Source organism: Strix uralensis, chromosome 3, assembly GCF_047716275.1.
Source record: "Strix uralensis isolate ZFMK-TIS-50842 chromosome 3, bStrUra1, whole genome shotgun sequence".
Classification (NCBI taxonomy): Eukaryota; Metazoa; Chordata; class Aves; order Strigiformes; family Strigidae; genus Strix; species Strix uralensis.
Genome location: NC_133974.1, coordinates 21,306,246 through 21,327,545, shown reverse-complemented (window position 1 = coordinate 21,327,545; position 21,300 = coordinate 21,306,246). Strand labels below are relative to the sequence as shown.

At 38.3% G+C, this 21,300-nt stretch overlaps 1 protein-coding gene across 1 annotated transcript in view; it reads left to right on the top strand.

Annotated features, from left to right (window-relative positions):
* Positions 1-1,429: 1,429 nt before the first annotated feature.
* Positions 1,430-21,300, top strand: part of TPO (thyroid peroxidase) — a 48,385-nt gene continuing 28,514 nt past the window's right edge. Inside the window, 5 exon segments of the mRNA XM_074864580.1 lie at positions 1,430-1,523; positions 1,704-1,754; positions 3,954-4,035; positions 14,114-14,283; positions 16,700-16,832. Of these exon segments, the coding sequence (XP_074720681.1) occupies positions 1,430-1,523; positions 1,704-1,754; positions 3,954-4,035; positions 14,114-14,283; positions 16,700-16,832 (530 nt within the window).

Below are 21,300 nucleotides of genomic sequence, written 5' to 3'. Positions count from 1 at the left end.
ATATTGGCTTTAGACAAAGCAATAGGGTTAAAAAGTATAACTTCATAAAACCAGGTAGGCCTAGAAGTGTGAAATAAATTATCCAAGAGAACAAAAAATAAAATGTGCTTCAAGGAAGTTGCTGGGCAAACTGGGAATTATCATCTGAGATTAAGATGGTAAAGTGCCAATGCTAGAACGCATAAAATAGGACACAAAATTGCCTTCTTTGCCAAATACATTGACAAAGAGAACTAGTGAAAAGTGTACCCAGAATTTGCTTTACTGCATAATGTGGCAGTTTATTTTTTTTTAGTCTGAACATTTGTCCTTCACATGTCCATGAAAACAACACTGATATCAGAACTGACTACACAGGTAGCTCTTGGTTCCTAGCAGGACAAAAATAAACAAGTCAAGCATTAACGTCAGTTTCTGCTTTGTGGGAACGTACTGTGGCCAAAAAGATTTTGACATCATTTGCACCTTTAAAGCTTGAGTGAGTACCAGTGCATAAAGCTGATAGTGTAAGCTGGGCCCCTGGAAAGTACTTCACTTTCAGATTTCAGAACAGTTACTGGCATCGATAAAGTACAGAACTGGAAGGTAATCTTCTCAACAGACAAAAGGTCAGACTATAAAACTTTTGCTTGCCATTTTCCAGAAGAAATTCATCATATTAATTCATGAAATGTAAAAAGAAGGGGTGTTTTCACATTGAGTTTCTATGGGCAATATTGCTTCCCTGAATTTTTAGAGTTGATTTATTAATTATTAGTTTTCTTATGTTGATAGAATATAGAACTAAAAATATTTTAAATCTTTCAATTTCAAATCAACATAACGCACTTGAAAAATGTTGCCTCTTGGATAGCTTATGTATTTTTACTGCTGCAATAACTACCAGGAAGCAGTGCACTGAAATGGAGAATGTAACTCATGTTTGCCATGTGAACATATTCATTGTGCTGCTTTGATACCACAGTTATACATGGATAGAAGTATAAAGGAGTCTGACTGCTGTTATTACTAGTTTGTCCAGTTTCACTATTTTATGTGCATTTTCAATCAAATCATGTTAGTGCACAGAGAAGTTCATGGTAAAATAAAAGTTCATGAATGGTAAAATATTGCTGAATTTCAAATATGTGGGATAAGAGCTGCTAATATTTTCAGAACATATTATGTTATGAAATGAAGTGATGTATCTCTTTGTGCTAGAAGTTTCTTAAAATAGAAAAAAAAGTAATAAGGAAGGAAAAAATAGAAAGTTAAGTACAGTTATTTCTAAAAATTAATATTTTGAACTTCAAAAACATAGTCAAACATGTGGCTACAAATCTAATTTAAAAGTAAAATTTACCATATGCAGGAAATTATTTATAGTATGGCTTATAATTAGAAGATGAAGGTATGTATTTTGTCAACAATTATCTCTTCTTTCTTGTAGATGAAAGTGTTCATTATTTTGGGAATTTCAGCAGCCACAGCCTTCACAGCTGTTTTCTTTTCTTTCCTTCAGATAGGCAAAGATATCCTCTTTGGTAAGTAACAGAAAAAATACATGTAATTTTAATTTGTCAGCGATTACTGTTAAGCTGAAAATATACTGGCACTGCAGACAGTTTAGCAATGGCAGTTTAGTTTAATCTCTTTTTACGTGCAAAATACAATATCTGACTTCTGCAAAAATTATTCCATGGGTGTTTTCTTCTAAAATGCAGCTTCTTAAATTCACAAAGGAAAACTTTGTATGTGTAATATATCTCAATTATGTATTCCTTGACTAGCAGTGATTTTACTTAGTGACATTTATATGTTAGATGACATGCTTACAAGCAGCTTGCTGGATTTCTTTCCCAGACTGCCAATCACTACATTTAGTCATCCCGGGCTAGAGTCACTTGCCATGTCCACCTGGCACCCTGCTGCTGGCCCACAAGGGTGCACATCTTCTGTGGGTCTGTTCTCTGCTGGCAGAGGGTACCCTCTTGAGATTTTAGAGCATCTCAAATTACAGTGGTGCCTATGTTCAAACAATATAATCTTGATATTTTAAGCATCAGAGCTATTTTATTTGCATCTGTTCAATCTAAATTACTTAGATCTAGTTGACTAGAAATATAGCAGATACTAGACTGAATTTTAAGAGACTTCTGTGGAGGCTGATTTTACATTAAAGTAGGGCAGAGGTGATGAAGAAATAGAATTTCAATCTTTACATTCCCTTAATTAATTATATAGCTGTAGATCTGAATCAGAAGGGAAAGTCCTTAGAAAATTTTTCACTTGAAGTTGGTGTAGAATCATAAATAAAATAAAATCATATCCAAAATAAACAAAAAATCTGAACCAACCCCCAAGCCATGACTTCAGATGGGAAATTTTTTTGGACCATGACTGTGAAATAGGGGATCAGACTTATTTTCCGTAGTGGATCCTCTACTTGGAGCTTCCATATTAATTGTTTGGAAAGACATGGTCTAAAATGAAGTTATATTGTATGTTAGTTAATATGAAATTAATTATATGTGGACTGTAAATAAAAGGAATAGATGGACTGTATATGATTCTTTTTTATAGTAAGTGTCCTTCAGTCTGATGGGAACAATACAAAATAATGTTTATTATTTTGCTGCAAGAACCACATTTTTTAAAACACTGCATTGGTACGAAAATCATACTTCTCAGTAGAAAAGTAAGAGGCACAATGGAATTCAGGTATAGCAGGTCGATCTTCTCTTCTAGATCAGAGTCTGAATCAATACCACATGATGAGCAATACTTTGAGCATAATATATTTCTCAGAGGTAAACTTCCTAAAAGTAATTAAAAATCATGCAATTCTGAATTCTAAAAAAATTAGCTCTTATATGGCCTATAAAGATCAGTGTTGCTTTTTAAAATAGACTAAAAACCAGTTTCAGATGTAGCAGAAATCTGAATTATAACATTAAATGAATCATGGAATATTTTATCATATATAGGTGAAAAAGAGAAATCACTACTGCTATACTTAGAGGGTGAGAAGATCTTTAGTTGAGTGAAGTAGAGTTTTGCCTAGGAAAGATTACTCCTCATCACACATTATCTTCCCTTCAGCTGAGCACCCTGTTCAAAAATTGTATCACAGGAGCAGCACAACATGGACTACAGTTAAAATATGTTACCTAAAATTACAGCATACATAAATGATAAGCAATTGTACATAAATAATTGTTAACAAACTATTATTATTCATGATTCATTTTCTAAGAAAATGGGTGATCTCACAAAATATAGATGGGAATTAAACCTCTGGATTTTAAATATCACTGATTCATTTAATATAAACCTAGATCTGCACAAAAGAAAAATAATCTGTGTTCCATGATAGCACTATGCAAAATAGCAGAGTTGAAGTATTATTAGGTTCACATATGTCTTTCCATCAAACACAGGAGAAGAAATGAGAATAGGGCTTTTATGCATTGGTCAGACCCCAGAACATCTTAAATTTTGTTAATTATGCCTGAATATGGACTTGAATTCTTCATGCAGCTCGGGACAGCTCATACTACCTGTGAGGGAGGCTCAGATTTGCCCTATCAATCTAAGGACAGTTTAATGCAAAATACATATGAAGCCTAAGGAGGATAACTGCATACACAGAACACAACACATTTCAACTGACCTTTAGGTTTGGTACTACATGGCGTGTGCACAGCTGGATTTATGCTGGAAGAAACAGAAGGAAAGACTTAGAAATTAGGGAAGAATTGCTTTACTACCCCTACTTTACCTTTCACAAAGGTCAGAAGCCACAGCATTAGTTTCAGGAATACTAAAATATGGAAATCAATTTAATGGGGAAAAATTAAATATAACTTAATATTACAAACCTGTGTATTTCATAAATGTAAGTATTTGAATAAATATGTTATTGAACAGCATATTCATCTTTATTTCTTTTTATTTTTTTCCCTGTTTTGAAGAAACTGAAGATAACTGCATTACTGAGGCTATCCAGAAGGGCTCGAATCTGGTGGACTATGCTGCACATTATACACTGAAAAGGTAAAAAAAAAAAAAGAGTGAAGGATCTATTCAGCAAAGAGCTTTCACAAGAGAGAAGTTTGAGATCAGTCTGTTTCTTTGAGAAAACATATAATGATAGATTATATTTATGATCATCTTGTGATATAACCTTGTGCATTGTCACTGCATGAGTTGCTCTCTTAAAATGTAAAAATAAGAAATACAAAAATAAATAAGAATGTTTTTCTGATCTAAGTTACACACCACATTCTATTAACATGTGGCTCAAAAAACATTTCATATTTTTGAACTTTAATTATGCTTTTTCTAGTGCAAAGTGAGATCTGAACAAGTCCTATGGCATCAGTGTCAAAACTCTATTATCTTAAATGAGATTGTTGAAGTGAATCTCACATTTCCACTTCCATCTAAAGCAGATGTAATGAAATGATAAGGGAAAGGAAATAAAATATTTATCTTGAACTCTGGGTAGTGAATAACTTAGGGAAAGCTCCTTTGTGCTTGAGTTATGTTATGAGAGTGATCCTTTTCTAGGAATGATGAAAATGCCTCCAGATGACCAGCCATGAGTCTAAAAAATTCAACCATTTTCTGTGTAGCTCTGACTACATTTCTGTGCTACACAAAGCTAATTACTCTCCAATATTTGGAACACATAAGCCAAGTTTTACAGAGTGCAACCACCACCTTTTTGCTTAGACTTTCCTAAAGGACTTATCTCTGTGTTTTGAAAATGAGTCACAATTTGCAGAGCTCTGGGAGAGATGACTGTTTATGTGGACAGAACCTGTCAATAACTGTGGCTGCTCAGTATGTAGAGACTGAGGTCACTTTCATTTTGTAGTGTTAGTACTTCAATGACAGTCCTGAGGCATTCAGATTTAAAAAGGTAGATCTTAACCTTTCAGTGGCTCAGCCGCCTCCTGTACCAAATGAAGATACTGATGTTTAACTCTCTCATAGGATATTGTGTCAATTATTTGTTCAGTATTTGCCCAATGTCTTAAAAATGATAAATACTAAAAGATGCCAAAAGATAAATGCTTAAAGATGATTGTTAGAATTCTATTAGGAATGAAACTGAGACTAACTGCTCACCCCAGATAAATCACCAGGCTGCTAAGCTTCCTTCAAGATATTGTATATGTGGATATATAGGCTCTGAAGAGCAGTGTTATTCAAAAGTCCTATTACTGGGTTCCCTTTAAAGGCCTTTATAAGAACTGCAGTCACAGCATGGCTGGAGTTGAAAGGGACCTCTGGAGGTCATCTGGTCATTTCTCTTCTACTCCCCTTTCATACCTTCCTCTACCCTTCTTTGTCTTCAGTCTCCTTTCTTCCCTTTCCCCTTTTCTTCCATCTTTTAACAGCAGGAGTGGCAAAATAGATCAGTGATTTAAAGCTGTTAATTATTTGATCTGGTAGACATTGTGGTAACCATTGGGTCTTTCTTAGGCAGAACGTTGTGGCCTATGCTTTCCTGTTTTGTGGAATCAGACTCACAAGCATCTGAGACCTGCAATAGGAGTCTGAGTCTCATAAGGCTATCACTTGCTTTTATGTTAACCATTATAAAATACTTGGTCTTTCAATTTACAAATGATCATTACCGGAAGTGAAAATTGTTTTTCTGTTGTGTGCTTTTGTATAATTCAATTCATTGTGGCCCAATTAAGTGGAGCAGTGAGAATTATAAATGTCATTAAGAGACTTCTTCCTGTTTTAATATAGACTTGTAAATGCACCACATGCCTGTCTTTCAGACATTAGTTCTTGGCCATCTGCAAAGTACAGAGGACCGAACTATTGTCTAATCTGATCATTATATTGAGGAGTGATTGTGTTTGAATCCTTAATTAAATATTTTTGCATTTTCATGTCGTTTAAAGCTACTAACGCTCCTTTCCTTTGTAACTTTAAGAATACTGTATAGTTAAATTAAAGCTTTGGTCAGCACAAAGGCTAAAAACAAGAAGGGAATGCATGTGACTACATATTTGAGCTTCTGGAAGTTATGGAGGTCACCATACTGTGAAAATTCATTTTATTTGGCTTACAAGTAATTGAAGGAAACTACAGTGCAATATAGATTATCTCAGAGCTGTCTCTGGGACTGAAAAGCCAGTTCTGAGATGAAAAGAGAGATCGTTTTTCAGATTTAAATGGGAAAACTCTTAGTTGTTCCAAGTACAATAGTCCAACCTGACATTTGCTGAATTCATGATCTAGGTGTCTGAACTGCAAACTGAGTCAAAATAACTGGATTTCTTCTGAGATCACAGTTTGACCTTGAATTGTGATTAAAATGGACAAGTACATTTGTTCACCTCAGCTGTTTAATATCATCATTTAAAATCTTGAATTGTTGTTTGTGTTTTAACTGCTGGAGCAATTCACTGGCAATGCACTAAACATATTAGCTGAAATCGTTTTATTATTCTAGTTTTCAAAACATATCAGGATTTTCTAGGAAAATGCCACTTCTCTGAAATTACTTCCCAGGTTTTAAGGTCATGTGTGTCCCAGCACGGTCCTCATAGTTTTCTGTGCTGTTCATGATTGTCTCCCCTTGCCAAGTGCTTCTCATGACTGTTTGCTAGTACCTGCCTGCTATTCCAATTAGCTTATGTCTTTGTTAGACTTTAAGAGAAGGTGTTTATGTTTCTCATTAATATATAAACATTCATAATAGTGTTAACATAGCATGGAAGGAACACAATGGCATCATCATTAAAATGTACTATTTGTGTTACAGTGGCAATGCCAATGGGAATCTAGGGAGTTTGGATAAGGGTCTCAGAGCCATATGTCACCTGTGAGTTTATGACACTTACCCAGTGATATGTGCACATACGTTGCTAATTTACCACCAAGTGCATTATAACATATACTTTGAAAGTGGTAGTTGGCTTGCAAGAGGAAACTCTAGTTCCAGAAAATCTTGTTATACTAACAACCAGTACAAATTCTGAAACTTGTACTAGCCTTAACTAGTGAATCTTGGCACTCCTGGGAGGCAATTCAATTCTGACTGTACATTCCTTTTTATATTCTGCTGAGAATTTTTTTTCTGGGGTTTAGGGTGTAGAAGAATCTAAAGATAACTCCAGAATGGGCAAGCTGTGCAAAGTGATAGTCTCTTAGGCCTGTGTTACACACAGCTGCAGATGATCGTATATTTCTCCTGTTAGAACTTGGCAAATAACTCAAAATTACTTCTGAACTAGTTATGTATAAGATGGATGTGAACTGTGGTGGTAGGCCATGTGGGGCTTCCTCCCTTGAGCTAGATATTTGGTTTAAGTGAGTTTTAGGTAAGACATATTTTTAGACTCTTGTTTGGTCTTACCCTAACAGATTGAAGGTAAGTACAATTCTAATATAAACACAAGAGGTTTTCTCAGCCTAATTAAAGAAACAAATGATTGAAATTGATTGGTGGAGTAACACCCTAGCACCCCTAAACCAACAAGAGCAAATGGAGGCTCCAGACGAGGCAGGTAATCCCTCATCCTCTTGCTACCAGGCAGAAGGAAGGGACCTAAGAGATGGGGGAGGCTGGAAACAGGTCCCCACTCAGGGAGGCAGGAAAATCCTCTCCTGACCTCCATCACCCTCCATGCTGTCCCTTCACAATAGATTCAGGGCCCTGGAACTTTTGAATGAAGAAGAGAAGGATGAAGAGAATGAGACAAACAAGGAGGAAGACCAAGGTCCATCAAGGCCAGGTCACTCTAGACCAGGTATTGAAACCAGTTGTAAAAAGAACCCCGGAAGAGTCATTGTAGTGGGTGACTCCATTTTGAGGGGTGTCAAAGGCCCGATATGCAGACCAGACCCACTTCATGGGGAAGTCTGCTGCCTCCCTGGGGCCCGCATCAAGGACCTCATGGCAAAACTCCCCGCTCTAGTGAGACTCAAGGACTACTACCCTCTCCTGGTTTTTCAGGCAGGTAGTGACGACATTACCAGGACAAGTCCTACAGCAATGAAGAGAGATTTCAGGTCCTTGGGAAAACTGATTAAGGGGTCAGGGGCACAAATTGTGTTCTCCTCCATCCCTTCAGTTGCGGGGATGGATGAAGAAGAATACCGGAGAACTCAACAGATGAACTTGTGGCTCCAGGACTGGTGTTACTGTCAGGGCTTTGGATTTTTCAATCATAGGTTGGTATACAGGGCACCAGACATTTTGGCATTAGATGGAATGCACCTGTCCCAGAGGGGGAAGAGGATCTTGGGGCAGGAGTTAGCTGGGCTCATTGAGAGAGCTTTAAACTAGATTTGAATGGGGAAGGGGGCAAAACATCAGCCCATCTAAAGTGCATGTATACCAATGCACACAGCATGGGTAACATACAGGAGGAGCTTGAAGCCGTGATGAAACAGGAAAATTATGATGTCGTGGCTATTACAGAAACATAGTGGGATGTCTGCCATGACTGGAGTGTGCCAATTGATGGCTACAAGCTCTTTAGAAGGGATAGACAAGGAAGGAGAGGTGGTGGGGTGGCTCTGTATGTTAGGGACTGTTATGATTGCTTTGAGTACAAGTGTAGTGAACACAGGGTGGAGTGTCTTTGCGTTAGAATCAGGGGGAAGGCCAACAGGGCAGATGTTGTAGTAGGAGTCTACTACAGGCCACCCACCCAGGATGGAGAGGTGGGTGAAATATACTATAGGCATTTAGGAGAAATCTCACAATTGCTTGCCCTTGTTCTTGTGGGAGACTTTAACTTCCCAGACATCTGCTGGAAATACAACACAGCAGAGCAGGACCAGTCCTGGAGATTCCTGAAATGTGTGGGAGACAACTTCCTGACGCAGCTGGTGAGACAATCAACCAGAGAAGGTGCCCTGCTGGATCTCCTCTTTGTGAACAGAGAAGGACTGGTGGATGATGTGGCGGTTGGAGGACGACTAGGGCACAGCGATCAAGAAATAATAGAGTTCTCTATTCTTAGAGAGGCCAGGAGAAGGCTAAGCAGAACTGCCATCCTGGACTTCCAAAGGGCTGACTTTGTCTTGTTTAGGCACCTGTTTGAAAGGATCCCTTGGGAGATGATCCTGAAGTGTATAGGGGTCCAGGAAGGCTGGGCACTCTTTAAGAAGGAAATCTTAAGGGCTCAGGAACAGGCGGTCCCCAGGTGCTGTAAGAAGCTGGCGACAGAGAAGACCACCCTGACTGAACAGGGAGCTTTGACTGGAACTCAGGGAGAAAAGGAGAGTTTACAGCCTTTGGAAGAAGGGGCTAGCCACTCACAGTGATTGCAAAGAGGCTGTGAGGCTATGCAGGGCAGAAATCAGGAGGTCTAAAGCCCAGCTGGAAATTAATCTGGCTTCAGCAATCAAGAACAACATGAAATGTTTCTATAAGAATGTCAGTAGCAAAAGAAAGACCAGGGAGAGTCTCCATCCTCTGCCAGATGCAGGAGGAAACATGGTAACAAGTGATGAGGAAAAGGCTGAGGTGCTTAATGCCTTCTTTCCCTCAGTCTTTAATACAAGACTAGTTGTATTGAGGGAATCCAGCCCCCTCAGCCAGAAGACAGAGACTGGGAGAACGACTCCCCCGCAATCCAGGAGCAGATAGTCAGTGACCTGCTGCATCACATAGACACACACAAGTCTATGGGACCGGATTGGATACATCCGAGGGTGCTGAAGGAGCTGGCTGGGGTGCTCGCCAAGCCGCTTTCCATCATTTACCAGCAGTCCTGGCTGACTGGGGAGGTCCCAACAAATTGGAAATTGGCCAATGTGACGCCCATCTATAAGAAGGGTTGGAAGGATGATCCAGGAAATTACAGGCCTGTCAGCTTGACTTCGGTGCCCTGGAAGCTGATGGAGCAGCTCATCCTGAGTACCATCACACAACACATGCGGGACAAGCAGATGATTAGGCCCAGTCAGCATGGGTTTATGAAAGGCAGGTCCTGCTTGACAAACCTGATCTCCTTCTATGACAGGGCGACCTGCTTACTGGATGAGGGAAAGGCTGTGGATGTAGTTTACCTTGACATTAGTAAGGCCTTTGACACCATTTCCCACAGCATTCTCCTGGCGAAACTGGCTGCCCGAGGCTTGGATGATCACACGCTTTGCTGGGTAAAAAACTGGCTGGATGGCCGGGCCCAAAGAGTTGTGGTGAACGGACTTAAATCCAGTTGGCGGCTGATCACGAGTGGTGTCCCCCAGGGCTCGGTTTTGGGGCCACTCCTGTTTAACATCTTTATTGATGATCTAGATGAGGGGATCGAGTGCACCCTCAGTAAGTTTGCAGATGACACCAAGTTGGGTGGGAGTGTTGATCTGCTCGAAGGTCGGGAGGCTCTGTAGAGAGACCTGCACAGGCTGGAGCGATGGGCTAAGGCCAACTGTATGAGTTTCAATAAGGCCAAATGCCGGGTGCTGCACTTGGGCCACAACAACCCCCAGCAGCGCTACAGGCTTGGGGAGGAGTGGCTGGAGAGCTGCCAGTCAGAGAGGACCTGGGGTGTTGATTGACAGCTGGCTGAACATGAGCCAGCAGTGTGCCCAGGTGGCCAAGAAGTCCAGTGGCATCCTGGCTTGTATCAGAAATAGCGTGGCCAGCAGGGACAGGGAAGGGATCTTACCCCTGTACTCGGCACTGGTGAGGCCGCACCTCGACTACTGTGTTCAGTTTTGGGCCCCTCACTACAAATAGACATTGAATTACTCGAGCGTGTCCAGAGAAGGTCAATGAAGCTGGTGAAGGGTCTGGAGCACATGTCGTATGAGGAGCGGCTGAGGGAACTGGGGTTGTTTAGTCTGGAGAAGAGGAGGCTGAGGGGAGACCTCATTGCCCTCTACAACTACCTGAAAGGAGGTTGCGGAGAGCTGGAGATGAGTCTCTTTAACCAAGTAACAAGCGATAGGAGAAGAGGGAATGGCCTCAAGTTGAGCCAGGGAAGGTTTAGACTGTATATTAGGAAGCATTTCTTTACAGAACAGGTTGTTATGCGTTGGAATGGGCTGCCCAGGGCAGTGGTGGAGTCCCCATCCCTGGAGGTGTTTAAGAGTCGGGTTGACATAGCACTTAGGGATATGGTGTAGTTGGGAACTGTCAGTGCTAGGTTAATGGTTGGACTAGATGATCGTCAAGGTCCTTTCCAACCTAGATGATTCTGTGATTCTGTGAAATTACCTAGTATATTTTAACATACATGTTAGCTAAAGGCATAGTGTTCTTAATGGATTAAAAAGTACAGATGACAAACCTAAAGAAAAATCAAACCTTAACTGCAGATTACAGATATTTCTCATCATCTTCATTGTGGTAAAATTACTTATATTTAGTGTATTTGAACTAGTTCATTCCATGTTTTTAAAGAATCTGAATTGTAAACCCCACAATTTAAGATTATTCTATTGTCCCCTACCTATGCCAACACAAAGAGACAATCTACAGAAGGGACCATCTGTGGAATCATCTGGATACACAGGGAAGTGGAAAATAATTTTCAGTGTTCCAGATAAGAAGTTATAGTTGCAAAAATGCACTAAGTATTTTCAGTTAGTCACTGCTGCTCTGGTCTTAAAGCAGACTGGCCACCATTCCAGGAAAGAATATATTACATTCTTTATCATTTTACAAGTTTATCACTTTATATTCTGCACTATATCTCTGTTTTGAGAGACCTTCTGAATGGTGACAAATATCTAAGTCATTAATTCTGGTTGGAAATCTCTAAACAAGGTATTCTATAAGTATATTAATTTAAGGCAGAAAGAATAGGCTCAAAATATCTGAGGCTGAAAGAGAAAGTGTGGCTCGTACTCTGGTGAATTGATTTTAATTGTGGGGGTTTTTTAAATATAGATATGTTTTTAATTATGAGCTGTAATGATGTTCAGTAACTGAGTGTCTGGCAAACATGAAGAACCTTCTGTTCAAACACTGTGGTCCATGCTAGACTTACATTCTTAAACAAGTATGAAGACACTTTATATCTGATCTCATCTTCCTAATAATGATACTAGCACAGGTCATTCTATTAGCTTTATGGGACTATTTCTGCATTACAAAATATCAAGACAGTTTGTAATTTACACACTGAGAAAACCAGCACATTCTAGAATCAGAGCTCAGCTTCAGGAGTGTGAGTAAGAACTAGAAGAGACTAGCGTGCATATATTGAGTAACAGGGAGGACGGGATGGGATGGGACATAGCACGATCACAGGAAATGTAGCAAATTGATAGCTGCTGTGATAATCTTACAATATCTGTGAGATTAGACAAAAGATAGGAGAGAAAGTATCTCAAAATGGAACACATCTTGCCACTAAGGTAGGCGTTTTTTTAGGTTTGGTGTTTTTTTGGGGGGAGTGGGTTATTTTTGATTCTTAGCTCCTAGCTAATTCGTACAAATGTTCTTACTTAACTCATTTGTACAAACCTGTTTCCCTGTTCATATCACATTTTTTTAAATGATGCATGACTGATATTATCCTCATGCGGATATTAAACCTGAGTTCCTGGCATTTTGTTATATCATCTTTCTTTTCTGGGACACAGTTCAGGACTTTTAGTTCTCCAGATTCTCAGTCAAATTCCTAATTGTCTATGGAAAGCCTGAAAAACATGGTGCTGAGGAGCAAGATAGCTCTTTGTCATAGTTGCAAGTGTTCTCAAGCGCTGCTCTTGGAAGGAAAGTAATAATTTCTGTATAAAGAATAAATGAGCAGCCTAAAGCTCTTTTGGATCAATTAAGGACAAATTTCACATTTAGAAAAACCCTTGGAGTTGTATTTTCTTATTTAATGCTTTTTATGTAAGCCTGCTTCTGATTTTGCAAACAGAAATTTAACTGTTTGCTTCGCTGAAATCAGAGCTGCTGTTTCCACTTTAAACTTGTCTTGTGCTTTAAACAAGCCTAAATGAATATGTCAGCACAATGTTTTCATTAAAATTACACGTCCAAATAAATTTGTGCTGCAGAGAAGCCCTTGAGGATGTCTGCAACCTATGACCATGTCTGGAAATGAAATAGACCGGAGTGGTTTTTTTCTAAGCTGTAGGAGTCAGTTTAGGAGTTGGAAATTCCGTCTAAAAAGGAAGTTCCCCCTGATAGGCTTTTCTCAAGGCTTATCTGCCAATAAATGGACAGTGGGTAAGACAGCCCACGCTGAGTAAAAAATAAATCTTGCAGTGAATCACAGAACAGTTGAGACAGATTTGGAGACCATCTAGACCAACACTGTGCTCAGAACAGTGTCAGCTAGAGCAGGTTTCTCAGCGCACTGTCCGTTTGGACTTTGAATATCTCCAAAGATGGAGACTCTACAACCTTTCTGGGCAGCCTGTTGCAGTGTCGGACTAACCTCTCAGTAAAAAGGATTTTTCTTATATTTAAGTGTTTATGTTACAGAAGTTATCTCATCAAACCTGAACTCCTTAAAGTTAGAGGTAAGGCCAGGATGTAAACCAACATGTATAGCCATATAACCATCTAATGAAGCCCTACTAAACTAATTGCTGAAACTCCATATATAACTAGTCAGTGCAAGACTGGTGCTTTGTCTGTCTCTGAGATGAGACATGTCTCTATCAGATCATGTCTCTATCTATCATATCTGTCATGTGTCTAACTGCAGATGGCATCCAGACAACTGTAGACCAGTTACTGGACTCCTAGGTGCTAAGGCATTTGTGAATCCACCTGCAATGATTGAGATGGTCTTTGATATTAGATGTTACATGAAAGCAAAGCCTACTCACTTAGATGTGTCTATAATGGGAGTCCTATATTGTGACTATCCTGCACAAGGTCTTCCTAGCCACTTTGTGCTGCAGTCTCTGTCCATCCCAACAGTTTCTGTCTCATCCTAAAGGCTTCTCACAAGCTTAACGCTGTTGTGTGTGTCCCATGGAAGGGCACTTTCCCTTTCTTTCCAGAATTTTCCTTTCAGAACAAGGTCACAAAGTAGTCTTCCTCTCTGCTTTCCCAGCATACCCTTCAATGAAAATATACCTTAAACTCGGACCATATCCAACATAGACAAATACAGCTATGAGTAAGTTCTAAAAGGTTATATGTTAAAAAACCTTCTGTGTTTTATCTCAATTATAGAAGTATCCAAGGAAGTGGAATAGCAACTCCTACCTTGCTGCTGGCTTTCTCAAAATTTCCTGAACAAGAGAGTCAAGATATTTCTCAAGCAGCTGAACGGATGGAAATGTCAATTCAAGTGCTGAAACAAAAAGTTTGCCAGAAGCACAAACGTTCATTGCATCCAACTGGTAAATATAGTATATTGACATTGGCAGAACCCCCTGTTGATTTCTTGAATGTTGTCTTTTAGATTAAAGTTGGGTTATCTTCACTTCTATTTTACCTTTTGCAGGAGTAGATATCTTGTCTGCACCCTGGGGCCAGGATGCCCTCTCTTTTGTTCTTAAAAGCACCTCACATAGTCACTGTTTTACATTTTTCTTTGTGGGAATGTGGACTGTGTTCCTGTAGTTGAGAAGGCAGCACTATGCTATTGGCATCCTGTGAACTCATGACTGTATATTTGTACTGCCTATAAACCAGCTTGCATATCCACAGTGCAGCAAGCTTCTTGTTTACAGTGAAATATTTATCTTCCCCAGCACTTTGGGTTTAGTGCTTCTGGGGCATAGAGTCTACAGATAAAATAATACAATTTCTATCACTCTGTGGCACTGGAATTTTCAAATACACTTCCTCTGGACATTGATGGCCTTATTAATATCCCTCTTTTAAGAATATACTTTCTTATTTCCAAAACTAGTTTTGTAATTCATTGCTGTTACACATTTATTTTCACTTTGTTTCTATTTAACTGTTTTTTTTTATGTTAGATGGAGAAAGAAAGAGAGATAGTCCAGAAAGTTCAATGATGTATAACTGTCTAAGTAAAATCCCTGTTGCCATTAATTAGAGATGAATTTCAAGATATCTGTCTGGTATCTGGCAAGCTCAAAAATTCAGAAACATTGACTTTCTTTTTTCCATAATTTAATTCTGTTACTTAGAGCAGCATGAACTGGAGAATTGGTATTCTCTGTCTTAGTATTATAGCATGACATTATTTTTTAAGATATGGAAGCATTAGAGTGCTGTGGACAAACATAAAGATCCACAGTTTTGTTTTTTTTTTTTCCCTTGTGTAAACATCTGGCTTGTTAAACTAATGGGACATTGAACTAAAAATATATCTATATCTATGTGTGCGTGTGATTGTGCATATATTTATATATACATAGACATTCTCACACACAGATACAGTTATTTTTCTGCCAATGCATTTTCAAAAGAAATCAAATTTCTAAACCGTAGAACAAATGCACAAAATTCTTGTTAATTTTCAAAACTGAAACAACTTTAATGGAAGATGAATAGATGCTATACAGTCTATGTGCCATGACACAGAGTGGTTTTACATGAATTAAAGAACTAAATTGACTTTAAAGAAAAGATATGACTCAGTACCTAGGCAGCACAGGTAACTGGGGAACTGGGCTCTGAGTATAACTTTGAACCTGAACCAACATGGAAATACAGCTGTATCCACAAATTTGTCATGAGTAGCTAGTACATAAAGACAAGGTTACATAGCCAGTCTAACAGCCCATTCTCTCTCTGTTCTCACCCCTGCCTTGCACAGGTTTTGGCTGCTCAGCAGAACATTTTCTGAGCTGATTTGGCTCCTGAAGCTTTCTTTGTTTGTTTTTCTGGCTTACTTTTTTGTCTTGATTAATGGACTAAAGCAGCTTGGTTCAGAATTGGATGGGCAGAATGGGTAGGTGGTGAGACTGGGTGGCTTGCAGTAGTCAGTGGAGAGAGAAGGGCAAGAGTTAGATGCTGCCTCTACCATTTTCTTTCAGCATGTGATGGTTACAGTCAGTTTGAATGGCAAGAGTTATTTGAGTTTAGGAAGGATATTGCTTCTCTTGCATGTGTACTTCTACCTCTAACTGGCCATACAAGTGTTTATATACATGTGTGGCTGAGAGAGGGTGCCAGCTCTCTGGAGCTTACACAACAACCTGACTTTGTCCCTCATGAGCAGAGTGCTCACTGGGAGACCCATCTGGTTTCATATTATAAAGATATTAATACCATGCTCTCTACTGGTATACAGCTCCCTGATTTTACCTAGCTTCCAAATTCCAGCTAATAATTCTGAGCCCCTTCCACTCCATGCTTAATTATATAGTCTTTTTATAGTCTTAATTATATAGTCTTTAAATTTCTGCATCTTTCCAGTCACCTTTTTTTCCTCCTTGGTATAAACTTTTGTTCTTGAATGGCTTTTTACACATTTGTTGTAAACACAGTTTTATTAAATATATATTATTTAACCAGCCAAGCAGTGTGACTACAGTGCATGGCAAGAAAGCAAAGAGCAGCTTAAACAAGGAGAAAAAGGTGCAGGTCAATCTCAGTTCTTAGCTATGGCTGGACTACTTCCTTCTCATTGTCTACACATCAGATAATAAAACCAGCTCTTCCCTTTCACCCTCTGTCTCCTCTAGGTCCCTGAGACTGCCTCCTGCAGCACTTCTCACTAAGTGCTCTTTCCTAGGAAGAAAAGAGGGGATGCTGTAGTTCTAGCTGACCATAATGCCTCTTCTCCCATAGCAGATATATAGCAATAGAGCAAATTACTTGTTTGGTTCTTCCTTTCAGATCTTTTATCAGCTGATCTGCTCACTATGATTGCTAATATTTCTGGATGTCTGCCTTACATGTTGCCACCAAAATGTCCAAACAATTGCTTAGCTAATAAATATCGACTCATCACTGGTGCCTGCAATAACAGGTATGTATGATAAGAATTGTGCCCTGAAAAATCCTTCTTTCTTATTCTTTAAACTCAAGAAGCTATGTTTACTTTTTCCTAGAAAAATTGAGGAGGGTTGACTTCAAACAGCTAACTTTGGCATTAACATGTCTCTAAATGAGGTGTCTCTGAAAGCTCCCAGGGGAAGAACCTCTTCATCTAAACTTTGGTACACTAATATTTACAGGCGGGCTCTCACTCCGAAGGCTTCTTAGATTATGTAAGGAACTTTATCAAGAACTGATTCAGTAGATGACTTTTTCTATATAAATTAAACAGACTGAATTCTAACCCAGGATTCATTTTTGATTGAATTGGATAAAATTATATCGAGCAGGAAAATGTAATTACTTCATGAGGAGCAATAGAAAATCAAGCAGATTCTCATTTTTTTATTTTCCCTCAACCTGAATATTTAGCAAGTATGCATCTAAAAATTCTGGGTGATATATTTATTTTTATATATCTATTTATATAGATATATGCTTATTGGCTATCTGAATGACACTTATTTACTGCTATTATCTACTTATTACCTAATATATATGGCAATTATTTCCTGCAAAACCCAACATAACAGATGTAACTGTATTTTCAGAATCTTCCAATGCAATAAGTGTGTAAAACTGAGAATGAGAGCCCTTCTGAGTACAAGGATAAATGATATTTATACTCAGCAGCATTTGGATACATAGGCATAAGGTCACAAACTGAAAGGCAGACTAATGTTATAAGTGAAGTGCAACAGAGCTGTAAGAAAAGGTCATTAGCATTTCACAGGTTAAGGCACTCTGCAACGTGGTGAAGGAACAGCAGTAAAATTCTTCAGTTTTATTATTCAGTCCGTCTGTTTTTATGAGATGAGTCTGTTTTGTTACATCACAAGACATTTGCAAGAAACATGCCCAATAGTCTCTTTGTTGAAAGGACAGAACCTGATATGCATCGATGTTATAAATCCAGCTATGTGGATATCCATAATTTCCCCCAGGCACTTGCAGAGTTGCTTGGAATCTGAACTAACAGCTAGTATAATAATTGCACTGACAACTCCATCAGGGCTTGAACACACTGGCCAAAATTCATGCAGCTGAACACAGGCACTTGTGAAGCTCTTAATTTGCAGACATGGCTGCTGTAGTTTTTCTCTCCAGAGACAGAGAGAAACACTCTGCTGTGGGTAAGGTAAAACATCTTTTTGTCTTCAGTGACTCTGGTAATACTAGGATGTGTATAGGCATTTCAGTCTGGTTTCTAAAGCTGAGTAGGGTAAATATGATCTATTGAGTCTGGTTAGTCTGTAGTCACTGTGTTCTACTTTGTGTAGTTTTATACTTGCACCAAATCAGTGTTTAAACCCATCACTCATATTTGGTGGTATTTTAGACTCTTTGCTCTAAACATCTGTAAAAGGGTCAAGGCAGAAAAAAAACAAAACAAAAAAAAAAAACACTTTGAAACCAGTGAGTCATATCTTAACTTAGTCTAAAACTTTGCGAGCCCCTTGAAATCCCTCAAGCTTTACTGAAATACATCAGCTTAAAAATCCCATTACACTGTAATGTAAACAACATATTCTATGATGTAAGCCAGCTTCAGAGACTTCAAACATTAAATGAAATACCAGTCTGTACTTTTGCTTGCTTTACAGCTGCCACTTTCAGGCAGAAAATATATCAGGACCTATGTTGTATTTGTGACTTTAGTCACCCAGTAGGAATGTGCAGCTGTGCTGTAGATCAGTAAGTGCTGTATTTCATAGGTGAAATTTAAAAACAAAATTCACAGTGGAATTAATTGTTTACCTGTAAGAAAAATATATTTAAATCAATCTAAAAGTGAGCATAGAATTTCTTTACAGATGTTTTATTTAAGCACTTCATATATTGTGCCAAATCAGATAGATTACAAAGTATTTATTCCACAGCACTGGGATTACTTTGTTTCAGTGTGAACTTCCTAGAACAAAAGCATAACAGAATAGCATAAACATGGCCTTCTATGGAGAATATCAACATGACATCAGGCATTCCCAGCAGTGTCATTTTCCACATTTACTAGTAACAGATATCAATAGATTTTACTTTCTTTCTTCCTGAAGACATATGTGTGGATAATAAGCAAAATAAATTTACAACATTATTTTTAAATTAACAATACAGGAGACAAGGCACATCGAAATAGCTATTTTTCCCCCCATTTGTTATACCAACTAACTAACATTGATCTGTGTAGTTTTTACTGTCTAGTGAGAGGGATTCAAAGGTGAAGGAATTACAGGTACTAAAGGAATAGAATCTCACAGTACAATTAACCTCACCTAATCTCAGTTTTCTGAGGTAGTTATATGTCTGCTTCAAGGCTGCAGCTTTGGCTGTTCCTAATAGTGAGAGAGAGGATGGAATGACAGGATGGCACTCAGGAGTTGTCTGTCTCTCTGGCTTGATGAAGAGGTGCTTAGATGACTAGATTACATTTTGTATGCCTAATATTTGGACAGCTACAAGGAATTTTATCTGCAGCATTTCTATTTCATTGCTGTGTCATTAACCATTTCATCAAGTAAGGACCCGACTGAATCCATTGACTAAGAAGAAGTTAAGATGTTTTCTTTAGGATAGCTGCTTCACTTCAAAACAAGCTAAGTGTTCAGTTTACTGACAGGCTTATTTTTCAGAAATTTTCCATGTTTGCCAGAAGTTATGTCCATGGTAGCTCAGAGTGATGTAAAACATGACAAAATCTAATTATTAAATTGCCATACGGCATTCATTCTTTCTACCTGAAACTAGGAAGCATATTAAAATAGCATTCAAAAGGCATAGTGAACTGCATCTTAAAACTTCAGGTTCCTTCTAAGGGTGCCAAAAGAAAACCCAAACTGTGCAATTCCATTATTTCACAAGTGAATGAAAAGTCCCACTTCCCATAAACAGAAGGTACAGTAATCAAATTTGACTACTCTATAAAGCTGTTTGTTAACAAAATCTCATTATTTCAGCTGCCCTGGATAAAAACCTTTTTAACTCAAGCAAGATTCCAAGACATTAACATGTTTAATGGTATAATAAAAAGGCATGTAAGAAGGGTTTTACTAAAGTAACATTCCAGTGATCTACTAAAATATAAAAGCAATCAGGAGAAAAATCATTGGTTAAGCAGTTAAATTAACATTTCATTATTTTTAATTGAGTGAAATAGCACTACACTATGTGCAGTATTTTATGCAATTTCAATAAAGGCAAATCAACTGTAACTAATTTGAATGCTTTATTAAAGCATACTTCAACCTTCAAGTATGAATTATTGTGGATAATTAAGTGTATTACTGTACCATATAGCTTGGCAAATTGAGCCACTTCAGTGTGCCGGAGATCAATGAAGTATTAATAAAATAATTGTTCCCTCTTTAGCTTCCCAATAGAGATATAAATGTATGTTTTAATACTGTGTATTTCTCCCAACTGTCTGGGAATACTTCTGGTTCTTTGTGGCTCACTTGACAATTTTGGTCAATTGGGTACATTGCAAAAATTTTATTTCTTCTTTTTATTGTTTATATATCTTTAACAATTATGAACTATATTGAACAAGCCATGTTAAAAAACCAGCCAAACAAAAAAACCCCTGAAATATTCTGTAAGGAAAAATGTGTTAGAAATGTTCACAATAGAAGGAAAATTAATTGTGTCAAGCCCAAGACTCACTGACTATACTAATAAGTAAAAATCATCGGGAATCATTTCCTGGCCCTCAAATCAAGTAGGACCTGACTCTTGCCACCCTTTTACACTTAGACTTTTGTCTCAACATTTTTTCTCCCCTTCCCTCTTCCAAGCAGGCTGGCAGCAGGATGGCACACTGGCATGCACTAATCCCAAGGTGTGCCCAGACAGGTGTCACTTAGAGAAATGCTAGTTGGTATGAGCTGAAAACACACTGCAGTTAGTGTTAGCAACTTAAAAGCATAGGTAAATGCGTAAGAGTGCTTGGACTTGTGCATAGGCCCTCACAAAGCTGTAGCCAAGTAATTAGCATAGATGCAACCAGAGGGAGCATTGCCACTGAATTCAACAACTTTGGCCATACTTCCCCTTTCCTCAGACCTTTCTCTTTGAGTCTTGCTAATTGATTACTTCTGCGTGACTAGTATCCATTTTTCTTTTAAGCTTTCTTCACCTTTATTCTAGGGCTTCTTTATATTTTCCTAAATCTTGATTTCCTAACTATTGCTGTAAAGAAACATCTTTTAAAAGATGCCAACAAAGGCACTTAAGAGTAAATCTGACTTTATGGGGGATGAGGACACTATCAGGAAATCACCATGGGGCAAGTATTTCAAAGATGTCAAAAGGTAACCAACTTACATTATAAACATAAGTTAGTAATATTTCATTAATAATTTGATTTTTCTTTATTTTTCTTTCAAGTCAAACTGATGTTGGCA